Below are 23,738 nucleotides of genomic sequence, written 5' to 3'. Positions count from 1 at the left end.
CCTTCTATAAATCTATGCACAAAAAGGGTATAAAACAAGAAAGAGATAAAAACTTAAAACACTATTTCCCTTCCCAAACAGCAGTGACTTCCTCCCCTAATCTTGTGCCCTTTGAAAATATCTTGAGTACAGAGACTGACATCAAAAAGTGTCAATTGAATAAAAATTGTTTTTTAAGAATTGTGTATTATGAATGAAGTTCCTTAGCTGAAAATTATAGCATATTACAACTTTTAAGAAATTGACAAACTAATTTTAAAAGTTTTCCAGGAAATAAATCTTTTCAGGCAAATCCATTCCACTGATCCTAATTTTTAGAAATGGGACATTCTTTGATATGCTCCCTAATTGGACAAAGAAAAACAATTGCATCAGTTTATCATCTCTTACATGTTTTAAAGATCATCAATTCATTCTATTTCAATTTAATTTAGACTTTATTCTTTGGAGAGTAATGAAGAAAAATTTTTAAAAACATGACTCATCATGACTTAAAAATATTTTAATCAAAATCATTTAAGAAAATTTTACTGGAATTTGATGTGTTAATTTGTCAATTTTCCCATCTACAGGTGTCTTTGGAAAACACTGCGAGTTGAATAGTTACGGATTTGAGGAGTTGTCATACATGGAATTTCCCAGTTTGGACCCCAATAACAACTATATTTATGTTAAATTTGCAACTATTAAAGGTCATGCCTTATTGCTTTATAACTATGACAACCAGACAGGCGACAGGGCTGAGTTTTTGGCCCTTGAAATTGCTGAAGAAAGACTAAGATTCTCATATAATTTAGGCAGTGGTACATACAAACTCACCACCATGAAGAAGGTGTCAGATGGGCACTTTCACACTGTGATTGCACGGAGAGCAGGAATGGTAAGACATTTCATTATACATTAAAACTTGTTTTGATTGTTATATATATAGTCAATCAGGTCTTCAAGTTAAAGCATGAATTGGGGTACAAATTGAATAAATTATGTGTACACATTATTTGACCAATTTTGTTATGAATTACAGGCTCAAACAGGTATTGTCTTTCTCTTGCTCATGACAAGTGTGCTTGTCTCAAAAAAACAGTGAGAACATCTCAAAAACAACAAAAGGGAGCAAAATAAAGAAAATATCCTAGTGCATAAACACTCCACTTTATACATTTCCTATATATATGTATAAGGCCATGTCAGAATTCCACATAAAATGGCTGCTTTTTTTTCCCCAAAGTATCTCTGCTCTGATGAGAAAATTTAAAAGCAAATGGGAAAACTTCTCCATAAATGAATTATTGATTAAAGATGGCACTCAGCACATACTTCAGTATAGTAGTTAACAATCCTCATTACTCCAGCACTTCAGTATACTGTCATCTGTGAGGTTTATGACATGGCTGTATTAGGATGAAGCCTTGTTTTTTGACTACCTAAGTCATTCTCGGAGTTGTAGCTCAATAATGTCCAAGATTTCCATATTATATTCCATTTAATTAAATGACTCCCATGTTATAACAAGAATGGTATTTATTTAGTACTTGTGTTCATTAAATAAGTACTTTTCTTTATAAGGGGATGTGTACCATTATCTTTTCCCTGTTGATATTTGAAAGCTTTGAGGAGTAATAGAATGTAGGGACTTATTTGTGTATTCATCTATTTATATCCCCAACTATCTTGCCATGGTTCCCTTATTTTCAACAACAATCAAGGATTTTTGAAAAACTAATGCTAGCAAAAAAACATTTAAAAATATTTTTGGATTTTAACATCGTTTTAAAATCATAACTGCTGTTTAAAATGTATATTTTACCTTACAAAAGGAATAGAATTGGTTAAGATTTTAAATCATGTATTAAAAGAAAAATTAGCCAAAGAAGAAAATAAATACTCTGAAGTAATTTTTAAAATAAGGAAACATATGCTCTAAATGACTATAGTTTTATCACTGAGCTCTAAGGAAATCTAGAAAAAATATGAAAAATTATAGAATTCTGAGACCGATCAAATCAATCATATATTTGTCTGATGAGAGAAATATTTCTGCCACCAAATTTTGGGAATACTTTATATTGCTGGACTATGTTTTGGGTAGCTTTTTTTCTGGGCTCATAATTAACTTTAAAAACATAACTTTTGTACCTTCTATAATTACCAATTTCACAGAGATGTAAGCTAGAAGCTATCTTAAAATATTAATTTTTTCTGACAAATATGGGTAAAAATAGTACTTATGAAAGGACAAGATTCTCTATCAATTTATTTAAAAAAATCTAAACAATTTTTTGAATGCAGAACTATTTCCAATTATGAAAAAAAGAATAGCGATTAGCTCTAAAGATGACTAAATGATTCCATGAGCATGATCAAGGTTACCTGTCCAGATATTTCAACCATGGAAGAAATTGCATTCACGGTCCTACCAGATTATTAGCTGTATGCTATTTGGATGTAGGTGAGGAAACAACAAAAGTATTAGTGCAAATTTATTAATCATTTTAATTATACATTGTCTCCCATTTCCTTATAAATTTGGTGTTAATATTCTGTAACTACTACTTTTTAAAATATATTTTATTTAGAAGGTGTTTGTTTAATAAAATTACCCAAACATTCTGAAAATGAGACCAAAACAAGAATGAAATTTAGTAACAATAATTGAAATTTTGAGCATTCAGATTCTAAAAATAATCTATAAAGGAAAAAAAACATTGAAAAGTACTTATTGGAGCTCTGACTTTATAATAGTTCAAGATAGCTTTGTTTATTGAAAAGAGATTGGGCAAAAAATAAAAATTTTTTCTATAAATACAGATGCATTTTTTGCAGTACAGTATTATTACAATTATTATAATAGATTATTTAAGTCATATTTAAAATTTCACATACTTGATATCAAATAGGTGCTTAATAAATATTAGTCATCCTGAGTTTCCAATTACATTGTTCCATACAGCCTTTCAAAGTAAAAAATATATATAATGTTTTACTTAATCTCAATAGTTTAAATCATAAATATGCCTAGAAAGCCACACCAACTTTAGTGAATCCTAATAAGAGGTCTAACAAAAAATTGTTCCATCAGATTTAGCAATAGACTGCTATACTCATTTCTGCTTGAAGTTTTTTAATCCAGTGTGATTCCTAACTAGTGTGCTCGAGAAAGGCCTCTAGGAGAATGCGGATTTAGAAAATGGCCACATTCCTGATTATTGATATACCTGGGCATATAGAACCTGACAGAATTAGAACAAAAGTGTGGAGTCTGGTTTTGGTATGTAGATTGGGGCTTAATTATCCCTAACGACTTCCTAATAATGGCAGGTGACCCTAGTGGGCACCTTTCCCCAGTTCCCCAAGATGTGTAAGATATGTTGCTAAGATATTGTCAGTGAACTCCTCAGTAGAACAGACAGTTTTACCTGTTGACCTCCAAGATCCCTTTACACTTTTTACTTATTTTATTTTTTTTAAACATTTGATTATTTCGAACTAGGGCTTGGGAGGAAGAGGGAAAGTGAATCGAGAGGTAATTTTAGGTATGCCAAAAGAGAGAAAAAATGCTTTCCATTAATTATAATATGTGGCCAGAGTCATCAAGTGTTAGATGATATCAAATGTGAAAAAGAACACCCTTGTCATTAGTACTTCAGTCAGAGAAAAAAATGTCTCCTATTTCAAAAAATATCCAAAATAGGCCTCCTACTGGATTTTGAATCTGTCACTTTCTACAGGTCACAAGGATTTTTTTTGGAAACTGGCAAAATCATTAACTTCTCAGTTTTGAATCATTGCATAGACAGGATAGAAACATCTCAGTTTACAGCAGTACTGATAGAAAAATTCAGCAGTGAAAGAGAGCACATATATCTCTGAATATTAAATTGCACAAGCTGCTATTCAAATAAAAGTTCCCCTCTGGTATTTTCTTTGAATTGTATCATCAAGCTTTTAGATAATAAGAAAAACATATCAAATATTAAAATTGATTAAAATATACCATTATCTAAGTTGTTTTCTTTTCCAGTTGAGGCATAGGTAAATACCCATGTGATATTCTCTAGTTCATGATAGCTTTAGGGATCTTTAGAAAGAAGGGACATTTGCATGATATACATGGAGAGAGATGAGTTATCCTTTTGTCTTGGAAATAAAGGGAGTCATGCTTAAATCAAAATAAACTGTATCATGAAAATCTATACTGTTTTGAAATTAAATATCACTCAATTTTATATATGACTGGAAAAAATTAACTATTGGAAGAGTTAACTAAACAGGGCATAAAGTCTTGATATAGAATTGGAACTGCAAATGTTTCCTTAAAATGTTAGTATTTATTACGATTTCCTTGAGAAGGTGTCAAGATTTAAGTTTCATGGCTCATGAGAGTTTATTGTATGGAGCTTATAATCAGTTATATTTAACAGATAGAAATATTTAAAAATATTTTAGGTTAGATGCACAATAACTATAAATTGAGCCTATTCATTGTATTTTGACATGTGACTTCATTCATTTAACATATATACTTACTCCAATCTCCCATCTAAATATAAAGTATTCTAGATAATCCCTAAAAATCATATGTAATATAATAAAAACTGGCTATTAAGAAAATGAATTATTTTAATACATAATAACTTGATTGTGGAAGACAGAAAACTTGATACCTTTGCATGTAAATCAAGTGTAACATTAGTCAACTTGCTTAACCTCCCTGTGCTTTGCTTTTATTAAAATTAACCTCAGATGATCACCATTCTTATAAACGAATACTGACATAGTATTTATATTTTTGTTATACAAATAGACAAAGTTAGGCTAATCCTGTTCTGTAACTTTAAAATAAATTTAGATAGAACCCTTTATTGTCTTCACTGAGAGAAATACTTAGTCCTCCTGTGATTCTGAATTGGGGGTCAGGCCTCTTTCTGTGACTTACTGGCCATGTTCTGAAGTACCACTGGTCAAATTCTGAATATTATCCTTATAATTTCACTAACTAAAGTATATAAAGTTTTGCCAACTACAAAGTTTTACTGTAATTTGAAGAACAAAGAAGGACATCATAATAACATTGCACAGCACAGAATAACATACATATGCAACAACCTTGGTCTTAAACTGGACCATAGCCATCCCCAGTGGCCATTGCCCATTATAGAGAGTTTCAACTTCTATCATATTGTTGGACTTGTGATTTAAATAATATTGAAGTTTCTATATATAGCAATATATAGTAACACATTCTGATTAGACATACATATACTGTAATATGCTATTTATAAATGATTCTTATAAATTAAAAGAACATCTAATTGATTTATTTTACTTTACCTCAACCTTTTTCTTTAATGGAAATACGACAGTCTTCATAGATTACTGTAAAAGTATTTACACTGTATTTTCAAAGCCTTTTTGTAAATGTGACTAAATATGATTAGAATAAGACTTTTAAAAATAGGAAATCTAATGTCTCTCCATTTATTAAGTGATCTGGATAGTATAACACACATTTCTTAAGATTGTAAACCCCAGAATCTTTCCCAGATGTCCTCTATGATATTCTGAGATGTTAATGGCGTTTTTAATTTCTCATCTATAAAACACGGGTGCTCGAGAAGATTTTTTCAAAGTACTCTTCCATCCCCTAGATGTAATGATTTTGCAATATTAGTTTTAGATATATAAGAGAAATATAAGCCCACAAATTAACATTGCATTGTAACTCTGTTTTATTTTAATATACTAAATCAAATATTATCACAATTTCAAAGTCACGTTCACAGAGAAACAAACCCTGGGAAGTGTTAGCTGAAAGGACAATAGGGACAGTAGAACCCAAGGGAAATATTGCCTTTTCTTGCTTTTAGGCAGCTTCCTTAACTGTGGACTCCTGTTCAGAGAACCAAGAACCAGGATATTGCACTGTCAGTAATGTAGCAGTTTCAGATGACTGGTAAGTAAAATTATGTTTGATCCTTATTATTTCTTGACATTAAAAAGAAAATTAAACATTTAAAAATAATTTTATTATGGGAAATATCACATGAAAGTTAGATATTTTACCCTCTCCAAAAAGATTTTCATACTGTAAAAGATAAAAAGTTAATAATTAGTATATAAAATGTATAAAACAGGTGTGAAATAAAGTGGGTAGAGATGAGAGTAAAGCTAAAGAATGGAAAGATAAACATACCTATACTCTTTAAGAAGCTTCCTGAAATTGTTGCATGGGACCTGGGTTCTGCACGGTTTAGGGTAAGTACCCTGCTGCTCTAAAAGTTATATGTGACAATTACCAAGAGATATTTTTCAATAGCACATAAGTGACTTTAATAGAAATTGTGACAGACAGAAAAGCACAGATACTACATATTATCTGCTGCATTAATAAACTTCCTGGCATTTCTAATCATTTCTATAGTAGTAAAGGAGAAATGCAACCTGATATTAGAGTTTTCACTGCTTCTATGGGTCCTATGGTATCTGATTAGAGGATAAGCAACAGTAGGTAATGTTTTCCATTCAGATTTACCATGTTATAACACATGCCAGAAGAAAGTTATATCCACTCTTTTTCACCTAACATTCTTATTTTTTCCTTTCTTATGTAGGACTCTTGATGTTCAGCCAAATCGAGTCACGGTTGGAGGAATTAGATCGTTAGAACCAGTCCTCCAGAGGAGAGGACAAGTGGAGAGCCAGGACTTTGTTGGGTGTATCATGGAGTTTGCAGTCAACGGAAGGCCCCTGGAACCCAGCCAAGCTTTGGCAGCACAAGGCATCCTGGATCAGTATGCCAATTTTATTTCTTACTATTTTAAAGAAAAAAACAAAAACTTTATAATTGAGCACCAAAAAGTGGCATTATTGTGCCCAAAGCCCCCCAAATACCAAGTGTTTTATGTTGTTTTGAATTTTAAATATTTACTGATAGCTGTGAAATTTTGTTTGATGTAAATGTGATATTTAATTAGAAAGTTAGTTCTTATTTTCTGGAGTTGAAAAAGAACAATGTATGTACGCATGTGCGTAAGTATATGCTTTACCTTACCCTACAGAGTTGTTCTGAAGATGATACAAGTTAAATAGGAAAATCATATAGAAAGGAACCTGACACCTAGGGATGCGTAGGCACTAGCAATAATGTAAACATGCAACTATTTGAAATTAGGTAGTTTTGCAATGTACACATACATACTCCCCCAAACTTGATACATTTTTAACAAGTAATAATTTGATTAATTGTAAACTGTAAAACATTTTTTCTATTTAATTATTGTTTAGGTTCCCAGCAATATTTTGAAGTTGAGAAGATAACATTTCATTTACAAAATTATTCATATTGAAAATTTGGAAAATTCAGAAAAATATAAAGTATCCTATATACTAACTACCCAGAGACAAACACTCTGAGGTTGTCATGTTTCTGATTGCCTACTATTCTATAAAATGGGTGCATCTTATTTTAACTATGGTTGTACACTTCTGTTATTTCTCATTTTATTAATATGCTAATAACCCCATGATTAATATATATTTAAAAAAATCTTTGCTCACATTATTTCGTTGCTTGAGATTTTTAGAAATAAAATTACAAAGACAGAGCTATGAGTACTTCTTAATGTTTGTAACTTAAGTATTTTAATGCTATATGGCATTTGCCTTTATATATTATTGTTTCATTACAAAATGGCACTGTTACATTATAATTAATCACAGAACAGAGAAAAATACAGAGTTCTCATTGCTAACCAGTGTTAATAGTTTTGGTTCATCCTTCTCTATATTTATCCGTGGTCAAATAATTTTTTTAAAGGATCTTGAGTTGATTTTCACTGTAAAATATGTTGTGCACATTTTTTTAAGTCCAAAGGTATCTAAGTAATAAGTATTGCCACATTATTTTCCAGGAAAAGGTTATAGGAATTTGTTGCTCTATGTATGCCATCTTAAAAAATATTCTTATATTAATTTTCAGTCAAATTGTGCTTCATGTAAAGCATATTTTTCATGACCTCTTAGAAAACTTGTAAATTGAAATAGAATTATTTGAAATAAGAATTTTAAATATAATTTTTTATCACTCTTTGTGACAAAAGATTCTAAATTTAAGACAGGCTTCACTGGAAACATTTATTTCATGTTAATATACTCACTAAGTGTAGTTTTATTCCAAACAACTGAGTGTCATTATGCTGAGTGTCATTTTCTCTGGATATGTTGGAATAATATAAGATCCAAAAGACCAAATATTTCAAGGCTCCCAAACTTGAGGACTTACTTTCATTTTTTTCATTACGATTTATCTAGTGTCTTCAGGGACTAACATTTATTGATACCTGCTCTGTCCCAGACACTATTCTTTGAATTTTACTGTATTAATCTATTTAACATTTACAACCATTTTATGAGGTAAATGCTATTATTTTCATTTTACAGATGAAATAAATGAGTTACCAGAGTTTAAAATACCTATTCAGCTCGTGAGTAGCAAAGCTAAATCAGAAGCTAAGCACTCGGCTGGTACCAGATGCAAATAAGTAAATAAGGCAGATCCTTGCTCTTGAGGTGTTCATAGTCTCTAACCTCTAGTGCAGCCATCCTATAGCCTGGTGATATATTATACTCCCCTAGTTTAATCATTTTCCCATTCTTCTCAATGACTATAATAATGCCTCCTCTTTCTAACGACCTCGAGCATCTCCTGCATCATTGTTTGCAGCAATAAATTTGCTTCCTAACTTCCTCAGAAAATGGAAACAATCAAAAGGAAACTTCCCAAAAGTTCATTTATCCAAATATGCTGTGCATCCTATAGTATACCTTATATTCTTTATTATGAATGAACTCTTCCTACTCATACAAAAACCAACTCTTTTTATGTAAGATCCCATCCCTCAAAACTTTCTAAAAACAGCCCTCCAGCTTTCTCAGCAGTTCCTTTTTCATTTCAATGCATGCTATTGTTTCTTCCATTTTAGTTTTTTTTTGGAAATGTTATTAGTTCTATTTTCCTCTCTAGCTGCCATCTAATTCTGTCTTCTTTGAAAAATTGTTCTATATTTGTTGAAGCAATCAATGATTTATTTCTGTGCTGCTAAAATCAATGGTCAGATCTCCTCTTATTTAAACGTAATCAACAGTGGGAACAGTTCATCATTCCCTCCTCCTAAAAATACTATATTCGTTTGTCAACCAGCACAGAGTACAGTCCAGGATTCCTTATGCTGATTTTCTTTTCACCTCCTTGACTCTTCTCTTTTGTATCTGTATGCATTCTTTAGATAATTTTTTAGGATCCTTGGTTGTATGTACTATCTAAAGCTGATGATTCTTTAATGTTTATATTCGACTTGGTCTCTTCTCTGAACTTGATATCCTCATATCAATCTCCCACATGTATTTCTAACAAATATCTCAAGCTTGGATTTAAAACTGAACTTCTGGCTTTCCTTCCTGACTCCTCCCAGACCTCCTTCTCCATGGTTTTCTATATCTCAGGTAATGATAATTTCATCCATCCATCTGCTCACCCAAAACTTTCGTTTACCTTTGACCCCTTTTTCTGATATTTACATGCAATCCATAGCAACCAGCATGACATTTTTAAAACCAAAATCAGTTCTTACCCTGACTTACAAGGCCTTCATGATCTGCCTTTCCCCTTAGCTTTCTCACTGTATCTGCCTCATCTCTTTCTTGTTTACTCTGCTCCAATCATATTGGACCCAGGGATGTTCCTCCAACATACCAGGTACACTTTCATTTCAGGACTTTCTCACTTGCTTTATTTCCTCTGCCTGGATTGATTTTCTACCAGATACACTTTGCTCTCAGCTTGTTTAGGTGTTTACAAAAAGGGGTCCTTCCTGCATTGCTTAATCAAATAAATATGTGGCCTCTAAGTCACATTAACCAAAGATGTCTTGCTCAAATAGGAATGAGTTTGAAGAAATTAACACTTTTTTTTTCTTTATTGCATAAGATGTAATTTTGATTAATCTTCTCCTTTATGAATGAGGCAGGTCATGTGTTACAGGACAACTTCTAGTTGGATTAGATGTTTCAACTGTGGTTGTAACTTGAGTTTCAATGGAATGAGTACATGAAATAAGCAGGTTAATAGAAATTTATATCTCATATTATATCTCATTCTATATCTATGTTAATAAGGTTTATATCCAAGTATATATCTAATTTTATTTTTTGCTTTATGAGTCTTTGTTATGATTTTCTTGTAGATGTCCTAGGCTAGAAGGTGCTTGTACTCGTAACCCTTGCCAGCATGGTGGCACATGTACAGATTACTGGTCATGGCAGCAGTGTCACTGCAGAGAAGGACTGACTGGGAAATACTGTGAGAAATGTATGCAAGCTGTTTCATTTTCCATCAGCAATTATAATAACCATGAAAAGTATAAAAATAGGCACCTAATATGTAATTGAATTCAAATAATTACATTTTCATTCTAAATATTAAAAATATTAAATGGGCAGTAATTGATAAAATATAGTGATGTTTTCAATTTTTTTTAATCTGAAGAAGAGTAACATCATTTTAGAGTTATTTACTAAATAAATGATCAGCTTCCATTTTATGAGTATAAAATTTTATTATTTTTGTTTTGCCTATAGGAAATGCTGGTCAGTTTATAAGGCCTAAAACTATATTCAGGTTTTTTCTTATTATTGTTTGGTGAATATTTTTTATTTGATATTAAAGTATAAATACCAAATCACTGAACACAGAAGTTAAAAACATCATACAACATCAATATAATTTATTATAATAAAAGGTAATACTTGCATTTTAATTTGCAATTATTGGAACTGATTTTGAGTATTACTTTTGAATTCTTTTATTAGTTATTTATCTTTAGCTCCTAATCTATTCTTAGTAAGACTAATGATTTTCAAGCCATCATTACAATATGGCATTCTCTAATTTCAAACTGTCCATCCTATTAATTATCCCTAGTAGGGTCTCTTTTATAAACTTGTTTCATTTTTCAAATAAGTGGTTATTACTTCAATCATTGCAGTTATCTAACCACTTTTTTATTGTAACTTTATTCTACCAAAATATGAGAATGAATAGAAATTCATGATTACATTAAGGTATACTATAATCAAAAAGATCTTAGTAGGAGAAAGTATGTGTTTAATTACCTAGGATAAAATCAAAACACAAAAATAGTGCATTGTTGCATGATGTTTTTCAAAGTAACAAATACTAACTAGAAACAATTATATCTGTGATATGAAATGAGTCACTGGCCTGAGAAATGCCTGAGGTTCTTTTTTTAAATTGAAATATGATTCACATACTATAAATTTACTTTGTAAAGTGTACCGGTCAATGCTGAAACCTTTGTGAACTCATTTGCTTTATATCCATTCTTTAGCTATATTATTTGTAGAAACTTATATACTATAGAAGTTTGAACATTTTATCAGATCATGATAAATTATATTTATACATGATGATCCATGATGATAAATTCTACATGATTATTAAGATAACGATGTGAGTTACAAACATAAATAATTGGTTGTACACTTCTTTGTCCAAACTTCTAACATGCTACTCACTAAAGACCACACATCATTTTAATTATGAAAATATATACTCATTTATGGAAATACAGTGAAATTCATTGTAAATACATTTTCAACTCCGTATTTTAAACAGGTAGCTCTCTCTTCAGGTATTCATGATTTAGGTCATGTATAAAATAGTGAATAATTTTTCCAAGTGTTTTATGACTGACATACAATGTTGTAAATTTCCTGGTTCTGAATTGGTTTTAAACATTTAAAATCAACTTACACAACAATTCACAAGTGGAAATTACTTTTCCAAGAGGAGGATTGAGGAGCACATTATTTCCAAAACCAGTATTTTATTGCCCTTTTTTATAATTTTTTTGTCACCTCTAAAACTCTTTATGAAGTGCCAAATGGATGCATTCATTTTTCCCTTTCTGTGTCGGCGTTTAGCTAATACCCCCGACACTGCCTTATCACTAGAAGGCAAAGGGCGCTTGGACTACCTCATGAGTCCGAATGAGAAGCGGGAATATTTGTTAAGACAGAGCGCACGGGGTGCCATGCTGGAGCCTTTTGGTGTGACCAGTCTGGAAGTAAAATTCAGGACAAGAAGCGAGAATGGCATTTTAATCCATATCCAAGAAAGCAGCAATTACACTACCGTGAAGGTAAGATAAAAGCTAAGGGTGACTTCATTTGATTAGACCGCCTGCTGTGTCATGGTTTAAATCATTTCTCCCATAGTTTCTGCCCTTTTCTTTACAACCCATTGGAGTTCCGACTAGTGCTGGGCACTGCTCCAATATCATCTATCTTAACTATTCCCCAGGCATTGGCCAGACTAACAAAGATCTGAATGGTTTGGTTTCTAAACACTTTTGTCCTAGTTTAGAGTGGGGACCACTGCTAGATAGGCCAGCATAGAAAGAATTTGTTGCAATCTGTTTTGTCACATAAAAATTTATATTGCTTCTTTTCCTAATTTTAAAGAAAATAAAACAAAAAGGAAATGTGTCTTTGAAAAGCAAGTGTATTTTTTCTCCAAGAATTATTCCAAGTACTAATATGTATATACTAAACTGGCAGTACCAGAATGAGGATTTAAAAATTACTGGCTTTATTCTGGAGCATATATTAAATTAGCTTATGTAGGTAAATCCTGTGAAATTAAGTGTCTTTGGAATTTCTTAGGTTAAATTACAGCAATCTTCTCCAAATAAGTACTAAATAAATAGTTTTTAAGCATCATATTTTATGAGAATAATGTATTGATTTATCATTAAGCTTTTACATAATTTGTTTTTTTTCTCACCTATAAATGAGATGCTAAACTGATGAGTAATTTCATTAGATAATGCATTCCCGCTGCTTGTAACTTTCTTAATTTCTAAACTATTATTCTGCTTTCTTTCCCCCAAATAAAACTTCACTTTTAAAACCATCAGTTTCTTTAGGTACATTGACTGGTTTCTATTAATATTATTTTCTATGTTGTAATTATAATTTTACTCATAATTTTTTATGAATTTTAGTAAATTCTTAAGAAAATAAAATTTCATGAATTATTTTCACTTATAGATCAATATTTTGAAAATTGCTAAAAGCTTAGCTAATGAAGGAAACAACAACCTAGTAGAAAATTACTAGGTTTAATTCACATGTAATATGAAAAATAAGAGCAGGTGTTTACCTCTAAACTTTAGCATCTTTTATACTCTTAAAATTTATCTCCATCCAAGCCAACTCTGGCTATGTTGCATGTACATAGCTTTAATAAGTAGTACAAAAGCCAATATTTTTTTAAATTCTCATAACTCCTGTAGTCATTTCATTTCCAGTTGGGGATAATTTTACCCACCCTCCCACCCAGGACACTTGGCAATGTCTGGAGACATTTTTTATAGCCTCAGTGCTAACTGGCATCTGATGGGTAGAGAGGTCAGGTTTGCCTCTAAGCATCCTTCACTGCACAGCACAGCACCTTGCAATAAAGAACTAGCTAGCCTGAAATGTTGATAGTGCTGAGGCCAAGAAATTCCACCCTAATCCAGTGCAAGAGAACTTCTTCAGGTTATAACTCTCCCTCCAAGCTGAAACAAAGAGCCCAGCTTCAGAACTAACAAAGACATTGCAAAACAAAGCACATAAGACATTGTGCTGTGTTATTGTTTGGTGCTTATAATTTTAACTGTAAAGTATATTTCATGCAAAGAAAGTAAAGAAGTAAAGAAAAAAATAAACCTTCACAGTCCATAAGAGACATTTTCTATAAGCATTGAGAGGCTTTGACTTTGAGGTTTGTGCATTATCTCTTAAGCTGCTTCCAAGTCCTCGTGCCATTTAAATGACATATGAAATATTTATGTACAGTATCTCTTTAAGCCAAGAGATATAAAACACAATGTGGTTGAAGAAAATCAGAGAGAGAATTTTTTCTTCTATAAGAAAGAAACTGAATGTCAGGATCCATTTTTGTCACCATGAAATCTTGCATTTCCAACAGGACAGAAACTTGCAGCTTCTCTAGATTGTGTTACATTGGTAGCAAGCACTTAGAGATTTTTTCCTGAGGAGAAAGTAAATGCTAATGAATAAAAATAATGGCTAATGCAGACCAAAATGCACATTCCTTTTTATGAAAAAAATTTTGAAAAGCAGCTTTTCAGAGACTGAGGGTCTTGGCAAGTAAAGTAAGTAGATTTTAGAAAAATAGTTAATAAGGAGACAGAAGAGAGGGGCTGTTGTAAGCAGGCAAGTTATTTGATGACAGGAATACGATCTGTTTATACAGGCTAGTAAGTTAGTTAGAATGGACTGTTACTTATCGGTTAGCTTATCAGTGATCTAGGCCTCTGGTTTCCTTCTTTATTTTTTTGGCCCACTTTCTGACAATTTCTTTCTTTTATATATGTGTCTGTATGTATATCTATCTATCTATCATCTATCTATCTATCTATCTATCTATCTATCTATCTATCTATCTATTCTTTTTGCATATTCTGAACTGGCCCATCTCCCTCTCTCTCTCTCTCTCACACACATGCACACACATACATGTGAAGGCAGTTACAAGATATTTTGTGAAAATTAAAGAGAGTTGAGTAAATGGATTCCACAGAATTCAAGGAGAGAGTATCAAGATTGGGTAGCAATAGCAATATGAGGAGAAAGGGAGCTATGGAGAATAGATAGGGTCTGTTCATATAAAAAATAAATTAGAGAAAATTTCAGAGAAAAAAAGCAAAAGAAAATTGTGCATAACTGTGTTGATATTGTATTTAAAATGTTTCACAAATCTCTCCTTCGTGACATACCATATACCTCCATGTTTAGAGCTCTGTAATAATGTCAGTTGATGAACTTTATTTCTATTCCACATCAGTTCTATTGTTTTGGTGTATGCTATGTTTGTTTTTCTTTCAACTGAGGCTATGTATATTGTACAGAGATGGCATGAGGGATTCGGAGCTCTATAGATTAAATAAATGAATAAATAACAAATAAATAAATCCATGAATAAATAAAACCAAGCAATCAATCGGCATGATGTTTTGAAAGTTAGAAACGATCTAAGAGTTAGGTAGACTACTACTAGGGAGAAGTAAAACTTCAGAATGTTGTAATGGGAACTGATGTTGTTATTCACCCCCACTCCATGGGATAGTCTAAAGATGCTCTCCTCAGAAACTGGTCAAAGGAAAGGATGATGTGTGTGATCAAGTGGGAGAGAAACACAGAACTGCAAGAAGGCTCTTCCCAGAAACAACTCTGACTATAACCAAAGAGGAGTTGTTTTTACTGTGTATTTCATGAGACAGTGTCCTTTGATGAAATGTTATTGTCATCTTCCTTTTTTTTTCCTATCTCTGTTTGGCAATATATTATTGTTGAGAGAGGCTACTTTAATAAAATATTATAATATGAATAATGTAGTAAATGCACTTGGCATATTTTCCACAAAGTAAAATGACACTGGTATTTTAGTTCTACCAGATGTATATGTTGCATGTCAAAACAGTATTCTATCTGAGTGACAAAACAAACTGATCCATCCTTTCATTCCTGTCATTTGAGACGCAGTGCCACTTAATCCCCGGACTAAGGCACCAGCTCTGTCTGGCAGTGAGAAGGGATTATCCTCCCTGAACCAAATGTTCATCCTGGCTCATAAATTATTTCATTTTCTAAAGTGTCTACTCATAACACTGGAAACTTGGTAGCTGAAAATTGACGTAGGAGCATAGCATCCTATTACCTAATGTTCTACCAGGCAAAGTAAAAGAAACCAAATATCCTTTAGATAAATTATAAGGACAGCCAAGGTGAAGACTTGCCCAGACACCTTATTAAAAAGAATTCACCCTTTATTCACCATAGCTTTCACCTCAATAAATGATTTAAATAATAGGCATGATTTTTTCTAAAATTCCAGTGTGTAACATGACAGGTAAAACAATGTACTTTTGTCTTTATTTTTCCAACCACACTTCATTTTTAACTAAGCACTGATTTTTCTTTTTTGCAAGTAGTTTTACCATGTTTGATCATTATAGGACATTTACTAAACTGACCAATTTTTTTTTTACACTTGCTATTGCCGTTAAAATATAAGTAATCGCAAGATGGTATAATTTACTTATTTTAAAATGGGTTTTCATGATGTTATTCTCTCAAATGTGTTCTGGAAAATAATCCTATGCATCTTGAAAAATTAGGCATATAAATAATAGCACCATGAAAACTATTGAAACTATTAAATGTGAAGGTTTATGTTACCAAAAATTTTAGAGGTAGTATAGGTAAGTGTGTTCTAATATAGCCAGGTTCTTGAGCTATTCTGTCTACTTTACATTGATCAATATTTGAAGATTTCATTCCATTTTAATTTTATTTTTATTCAAGCATATCATAATTTAATTGCATATTATTTTTTAACATGTTCTACAGATTAAGAATGGCAACGTACATTTTACATCAGATGCAGGAATTGCTGGGAAAGTGGAGAGAAATATTCCTGAAGTGTATGTCGCAGATGGCCACTGGCATACTTTTCTAATTGGAAAAAATGGAACAGCCACAATATTATCCATCGACAGAATATACAACAGAGATATCATTCACCCTATCCAAGATTTTGGGGGCCTTGATGTGCTCACTATATCTCTTGGAGGAATTCCACCCAATCAGGCTCATCGGGATACTCAAACAGGTAAATGCCTGTGTTGATTAGTCACCAAGAAAAGGTAAAATTGTTTCTCTAAATGTACTTGGATTTCTGATAAAATCCATTATGAATAGTCTAAGATGATCATAATTATCTTTAGGTTTGTAATAAATTATTGGCCATCACATACTTTAGCCATTTGCATTTGTTCCACCCAGCTCATAATTCAGACCATGTGCATTGATGCTTTCCTGGTCCACCAAGCATCTGTTCATACATTCTTTCATTTACTCATTCATTTGTTCATTCACATGACAGATTTTTACAGAGCCTTGTACTTGGCACTAGGAGTACAATGATGGGCTAAATAAATAGCCACTCTTCTTATAGAACTCATGTCCAGGAAGGAAGACAAACATCAATCAGATCATTTTACAAGTAAATGTATTATTTTTAACTATGATAATTATGAAGGAAGAAAATAGATTTGTAAGAGATTGTCAAAACAGAAGAAAGGGAAACTGCCCTGGGAAACTGACATTTGTACTTAAATCTGAAGTATGAAGAAGAAGATGGGAGAGTATGAAACATTATATTGACAGACACTAAAAAAAGAAACAAACGAAAGGAAGTAGATTAAGTCAAGGTCACAGAGCCCAGCACATTGCAGGCTGACACCACAGGTGAAGGATGAAGTTGGACAATGAAGCAGAGCCCTCTAGACCATGTTGCAGTTTTGGTCTTATTCTCAGAACAGTGGGAAGTTACTTAAAACAAATGAATCCTTGGAGTGTCAAGGCTAGATGTGCAGTCATATTAGAGATCTTTCAGAATACAGCATGGAGAATGCTTTGGAGGAAGACAGTAGGGGACTTACTTCTTACGTAAATAAATTAGCCGGGAGGATAGAGCAGTGAAGGTATTGTGTGAGCTTTGACTGATTGTGGTAATAGAAGAGTTAGAAGTGGAGAGAGAAGAGATATTGCGGGCATTGAAATCAAACAAACTGTTGATTATTTTGGTAAAATTCAAGAAAGGTTCTGACTTTTCAACAAAGAGAAGGGTAGGAAACTGCAGAGCAGTGCAAAAAGAAGCATGTCTATGGGAAATACCATGATTTTGGTTTGGGACAGTTTGGGTTTGGAGGACCTTTAAAAAGACCTTTGGGTAAAGAGACCACAATTGGGAGTTGACTTTAACTAGAAATAAATAATAGGAGTTATCAGTGTCAAGCAGGTAATTGAAGTACTGGGCATGGATGTGCTCAGTGAAAAGAAAGCTGAAGGCCTTACGTGAGTAACTCTTAAGAATCAATGGTTGTTTAGAGGACAGTGAGACATGATACTGAGTCATAGAAGGAAAAGCAGAAGCTAGCACAGCAGCTCAGGGAGAAAGTGTATCAGGGATGGAAATGTCACTAGGATGGAGTGATGCTCCCAGTAAGAAAATTGAAAAATGTGGGAGAATAATGGAATTAAGGCATAAAAGTCAAAGTCCAGGTCATAAGTCATTCTTAATCATTTAGCTTATTCTACAACATGGATAATAATTCATTTGGATGTTGTAAAAGAACAAGCCAGTGTAAATCATGTTCTTTTGTTAGTGTCAAAACAGATTCTTGTGTTCTGGGGTGGGAACATTAGCAATATCAACACACTCAAGACTAACTAAATGCTTCTCAATATGGAAAAAATGATCCTTTGAGGAGCTGTTTTAGATCTTTTCACTACCACCCTCACATCGTGAAATGGTAATGCCATAGTATCCTCTGTATTTGCCCTTTGGATGCCCACAAACCATTGTTATAACTAAGGCTTTTCTTTTGTCCCCTAAGAACCTGTGTTCAACTCCTTGAGAGCAATATCCCCCCATTGAGAATGCATGATCTAATGATTGAAACAATTGGTTTATTTTTTGTTCTTTATAAGTATTTTTAAATAATTTTATTTCTATGTATGCAATTCTCTGTATACAGACATAAAAATAAAACAAATAGGTGATGAAATAAATTAAACATGAGAGAAAAAGAAAATCTAGCCTGACTCATTCATAAATCATCAGCACAAGCAAGATCTGAGCAATCATCTCCATATTCTTGTAGAAATCCTACACATCTTACTAAGTTATGTTCTAAGATGCACAGATTTATTGCCTTTGAAGTGGATCATAGCTTGGAGACTGGGGTTTCTAAGCTCTCATGATGTGACTGTGAAGCTTCTCGTTTGCAGATCCCACTAGTGCAATGCTTTCAGCCTTTGTTTTCTCTGAAATGCCTTACTGCTTCTTCACCCCCTGCAGGTTTTGATGGCTGCATTGCTTCTATGATGTATGGTGCAGAAAGTCTTCCTTTTAGTGGGAAGCATAGCTTGGCCTCCATCTCTAAGACGGATCCCTCCGTGAAGATTGGTTGTCGTGGCCCGAACATTTGTGCCAGCAATCCGTGCTGGGGTGATTTACTATGCATTAATCAGTGGTATGCCTACAGGTGTGTTCCTCCTGGAGACTGTGCCTCCCACCCATGTCAGAATGGTGGCAGTTGTGAGCCAGGCCTGCACTCTGGCTTCACCTGCAGCTGCCCTGAGTCACACACGGGGAGGACCTGTGAGACGGTAGTGGCCTGTCTTGGTGTCCTCTGTCCTCAGGGGAGGGTGTGCAAAGCTGGAAGTCCTGGGGGACATGTCTGTGTTCTGAGTCAGGGCCCTGAAGAGATCACCCTGCCTCTGTGGGCTGTGCCTGCCATCGTGGGCAGCTGTGCGACAGTGCTGGCCCTCCTGGTCCTGAGCTTGATTCTGTGTAACCAGTGCAGGGGAAAGAAGGCCAAAAATCCCAAAGAGGAGAAGAAACCAAAGGAGAAGAAGAAAAAGGGAAGTGAGAACGTTGCTTTTGATGATCCAGACAACATCCCCCCTTATGGGGATGACATGACTGTGAGGAAGCAGCCTGAAGGCAACCCTAAGCCAGACATCATTGAAAGAGAAAACCCGTACCTCATCTATGATGAGACTGATATTCCTCACAACTCAGAAACTATCCCCAGTGCTCCCCTGGCTTCCCCGGAGCAGGAGATAGAGCACTATGACATTGACAATGCCAGCAGCATTGCCCCTTCAGATGCGGACATCATCCAACACTACAAGCAGTTCCGCAGCCACACGCCGAAGTTTTCTATCCAGAGGCACAGTCCCCTGGGTTTTGCCAGGCAGTCCCCCATGCCCTTAGGAGCAAGCAGCTTGACATATCAGCCTTCATATAGTCAAGGTTTAAGAACCAGTTCCCTAAGCCACTCAGCTTGCCCAACTCCCAACCCTCTGTCTCGACACAGTCCAGCCCCTTTCTCCAAGTCCTCTACTTTCTATAGGAACAGCCCAGCCAGGGAATTGCATCTTCCTGTAAGAGATGGAAATACCTTGGAAATGCATGGTGATGCCTGCCAACCTGGAATTTTCAACTATGCCACAAGGCTGGGAAGGAGAAGCAAGAGTCCTCAGGCCATGGCATCGCATGGTTCTAGACCAGGGAGTCGCTTAAAGCAACCGATTGGGCAGATTCCTCTGGAATCTTCTCCTCCAGTAGGACTCTCAATTGAAGAGGTGGAGCGTCTCAACACCCCTCGCCCTAGAAACCCAAGTATCTGCAGTGCAGATCATGGAAGGTCTTCTTCAGAAGAAGACTGCAGAAGGCCATTGTCCAGAACAAGGAACCCAGCAGATGGCATTCCAGCTCCAGAATCTTCTTCTGATAGTGACTCACATGAGTCTTTCACTTGCTCAGAAATGGAATATGACAGGGAAAAGCCAATGGTCTATACTTCCAGAATGCCCAAATTATCTCAAGTCAATGAATCTGATGCAGATGATGAAGATAATTATGGAGCCAGACTGAAGCCTAGGCGATACCACGGCCGCAGGGCCGAGGGAGGACCTGTGGGCACACAGGCAGCAGCTGCAGGGGTTGCTGACAACACACTGCCCTTGAAGCTTGGGCAGCAAGCAGGGAATTTCAACTGGGACAACCTTTTGAACTGGGGCCCTGGCTTTGGCCATTATGTAGATGTTTTTAAAGATTTGGCATCTCTTCCAGAAAAAGCAGCAGCAAATGAAGAAGGCAAAAGTGGGACGACTAAGCCAGTCCCCAAAGATGGGGAAGCAGAACAGTATGTGTGAACTTTATGTACTGGCATTATTAAAAAATGGAAACGAGAAACACTCAGATCATTGTAAGGTTGCCGACTAGGGTGGGTCACATTTGCAAAACAGGCCAGTATGGACTAGTGGTGGAGGGAAACTTTTAAAAATAATAACCACAATGCTGCTGAAACAGACTCAAAAACAACTCTTTAATTTAAATACGCTTGGTTGAATTTATTTTCCTGCATGCATTGTATTTTGTAACTAGTTATGTGGCATGCAGCGTTTGGAAAATTTTTCCTTATTTACCAATGTTTGATTTGTGATTTTAAAATTAATACTATTGCCATTGCAGAAATGATCTAGTGCTTTCCCAGTGGGGTATGTGTATTGTTTCCATTGTAGTATTATTGTTATGTTTTGCATTGCAAGATCCTGAGGTTTAACCCATCCTTGTAAAGTGTAGAAAAGAGCCTTCCTACCCTTGAATGAAAGACTAAATATTAACACTTTTCTGAATTATAGATTCCATATTTGATGTTGCTCAGAAATGCCTGAAAATCTGAGTCAGTTTTACACGACAGTGGGTACTAAAATTAAGTCATTTTGTTCGGCACTTTAGAACTTCTTACAAAATTGTTAAAATTTCTGAATCTTTTTCTATTTTGGTAAACAACTGTGGTCTGACTTTCATCATGTTTCCATGAGGAATGAGATGATTGCATGTTATCCTCAGAACACTGCCACCTTCTCCTGTTGAATGATAGTCTCAGCAGCTCTTCTCAGAGATTCTTTTAAAAGTTATTTATTGAAAAATGTTCTATGCTTTTAAAATTTTAAAGAATTGACCTAAAGAAAGCCTATGATTGGACTTATTTTCCACCATTCAGTATTTACCCCGAGTACCCAGTTTTTATAATTTATATAAAGTCAAACTTCAGCACTTCTTACTTTCGATCATTTTGTAGATCATTTTTTAAATACGGTGTGAAAACTTTTTTACACCTAAACTGTGTTTTTGATACTGATATTTTCCTATAGTGAATAGTTTTCTTACTTTCAGGGAAGGTAAGAAAATACTTTTTTTACATTTGTTACTTATGTAACATTCATATTTCTCACATTTTGATATTTGTAACATACTGTATGCTTTCTACTTGTAAATGCCAACAATAGAATTAAAATATTTATTTAAAATACTTTGCATTCATAGTGTAATATTAAATGTTTATCTTCCTATGCTCTTTTCATGCCCATTTGAGAATAGTCTGCTTGGCAACACAGGATGGCAAGTTTAACTATGAATGGGCAACATCATTTTCTTTTAAAAAATGTGAGTATGGATGAGTGCCAGAACAGATATTTTAAGGTTGCTTTAGTACATTCCTACCTGTCGGAGTTCTTGAACTTCCCTAGAGCATAATGAGTCTAGACTAGGTTGGGTCTTTGGGTACTTCGGGGACTAACTTTCTTACGAACCTGTTGAAGAATTCTGGCACTAAATGTTGGGAAGTTGCCAGTAGATTATGTTCATTGGAGGCCAGCTTTGAAGTAGGCTGGTAGTTAAAGGGACAGCAATGAATTAAAGTTAATTGTGGAAAAATGTCTGGGTCTCATTTTCTCCAAGGACCCAATCCCAAATTTTCTAAGTCTAGTTGTGGGTAGGAAAAATGACAGTGAATGCTCTTTACAGACACCTGCCTCTAATTTATTGATCGCTCTACTACATAAATTCTGAACTATTTTTACATTCTATCTTAGCCAAGACAAGCCTCCATTTTCAGGCAGTCAGTCACCCAAGAGTGAAACAATTCAGAAGGGACTAGCCCAGAACAGGATCCTTTTGTGTACAAGCAGTTACATATGAAATAACAGGACTTCTGCAAATTACCTCATGATCTCGGCAACTTTTATAATTAAATATCTGCCCCATACCTAATACTTGCTGAGTATATTATCCCCTAACACTGACTGATATAATGAATAGGGATTTTAACAATATGTAAAAGTTTTTAGTGTATAAATTGTGTAAAATCTTTTAGTAAATAAAATATTTCTAAATTAATAACACATTGGGATATATACCCCAATTATTTTGTCATTTAATAATGTTGATATTATTGTTTTGTTTCAGAATAGGAAATAAAATGTGGGCTTTATCTAAATTACAATATTCCTATAATGTGGTTTAGAGACCAAGTGTAACACACTAACACAATTTCCTATTTTCAGTCACCTGTGATGAGTCAGAATGTTATATAGTATTTCCCTATGAATTTTAGAATTATCAACTTATGCATCAAACATGGGAACAAGCTGACTGTTTTTCATAACTCAAAACAGAATACATTTTTTTCCCTCCAGCAACTCTGAAGCATCTCAATGTCCTTAAGGATATAAACTCTATAATTGAGAACAGAGATAAAAATAAAAATGATAAACATAATTATAGTTAAGGTTAAGGGAAAAGAACCTGATGCCAAGACTCTGTATTCTAGTTTTCTAAGAATTCTTTCTAAGATAGAGAATTTCTATTCCCTTGATTAATCAGTCCCAGTTCAGGCATAAGATCAGACTTTTAGAGGAAAATTTCTAGTCTTGGAAATTTTTTCTTGGAAATTTTTTCCACTGAACCAAGAACAAATACTTAGACCAAAACAAATCAGAAATATAGGAAGTGAAAGTCTCACTGAAAATGGAGAATACTTGATTGGTGGACTAGTGAAGTGGCACAGCATACATGTGTGGGGAGGGCGAATGGAGGCAAACTGACAAGGTAACAACCTCCAGAGTGAATGGTTAGCGGTGTCCTGCATAAGCACGAAAAACCATGACCTCAGAATTTTAATCAAGTCCCTAAAAGGGTTTACTGGATTGCCTGGAATCTGGCATTCTTT

General features: G+C 34.1%; 1 protein-coding gene across 1 annotated transcript in view; it reads left to right on the top strand.

The window, feature by feature from the left end:
• Positions 1-22,040, top strand: part of FAT4 (FAT atypical cadherin 4) — a 177,304-nt gene extending 155,264 nt beyond the window's left edge. Inside the window, exons 12-18 of the mRNA XM_036997876.2 lie at positions 573-880; positions 5,868-5,953; positions 6,612-6,791; positions 10,242-10,366; positions 12,001-12,218; positions 16,498-16,759; positions 19,013-22,040. Coding sequence (XP_036853771.2) covers positions 573-880; positions 5,868-5,953; positions 6,612-6,791; positions 10,242-10,366; positions 12,001-12,218; positions 16,498-16,759; positions 19,013-20,877 — 3,044 coding nt within the window. The 3' untranslated portion in view covers positions 20,878-22,040. The remainder of the gene's footprint in view (positions 1-572; positions 881-5,867; positions 5,954-6,611; positions 6,792-10,241; positions 10,367-12,000; positions 12,219-16,497; positions 16,760-19,012) is intronic.
• The last annotated feature ends 1,698 nt before the right edge of the window (positions 22,041-23,738 follow it).

This window comes from Manis javanica, chromosome 5, assembly GCF_040802235.1.
Source record: "Manis javanica isolate MJ-LG chromosome 5, MJ_LKY, whole genome shotgun sequence".
Lineage (NCBI taxonomy): Eukaryota > Metazoa > Chordata > Mammalia > Pholidota > Manidae > Manis > Manis javanica.
Note: the sequence above shows the minus strand (reverse complement) of the source record. Positions and strands in the feature narration are given on the sequence as shown.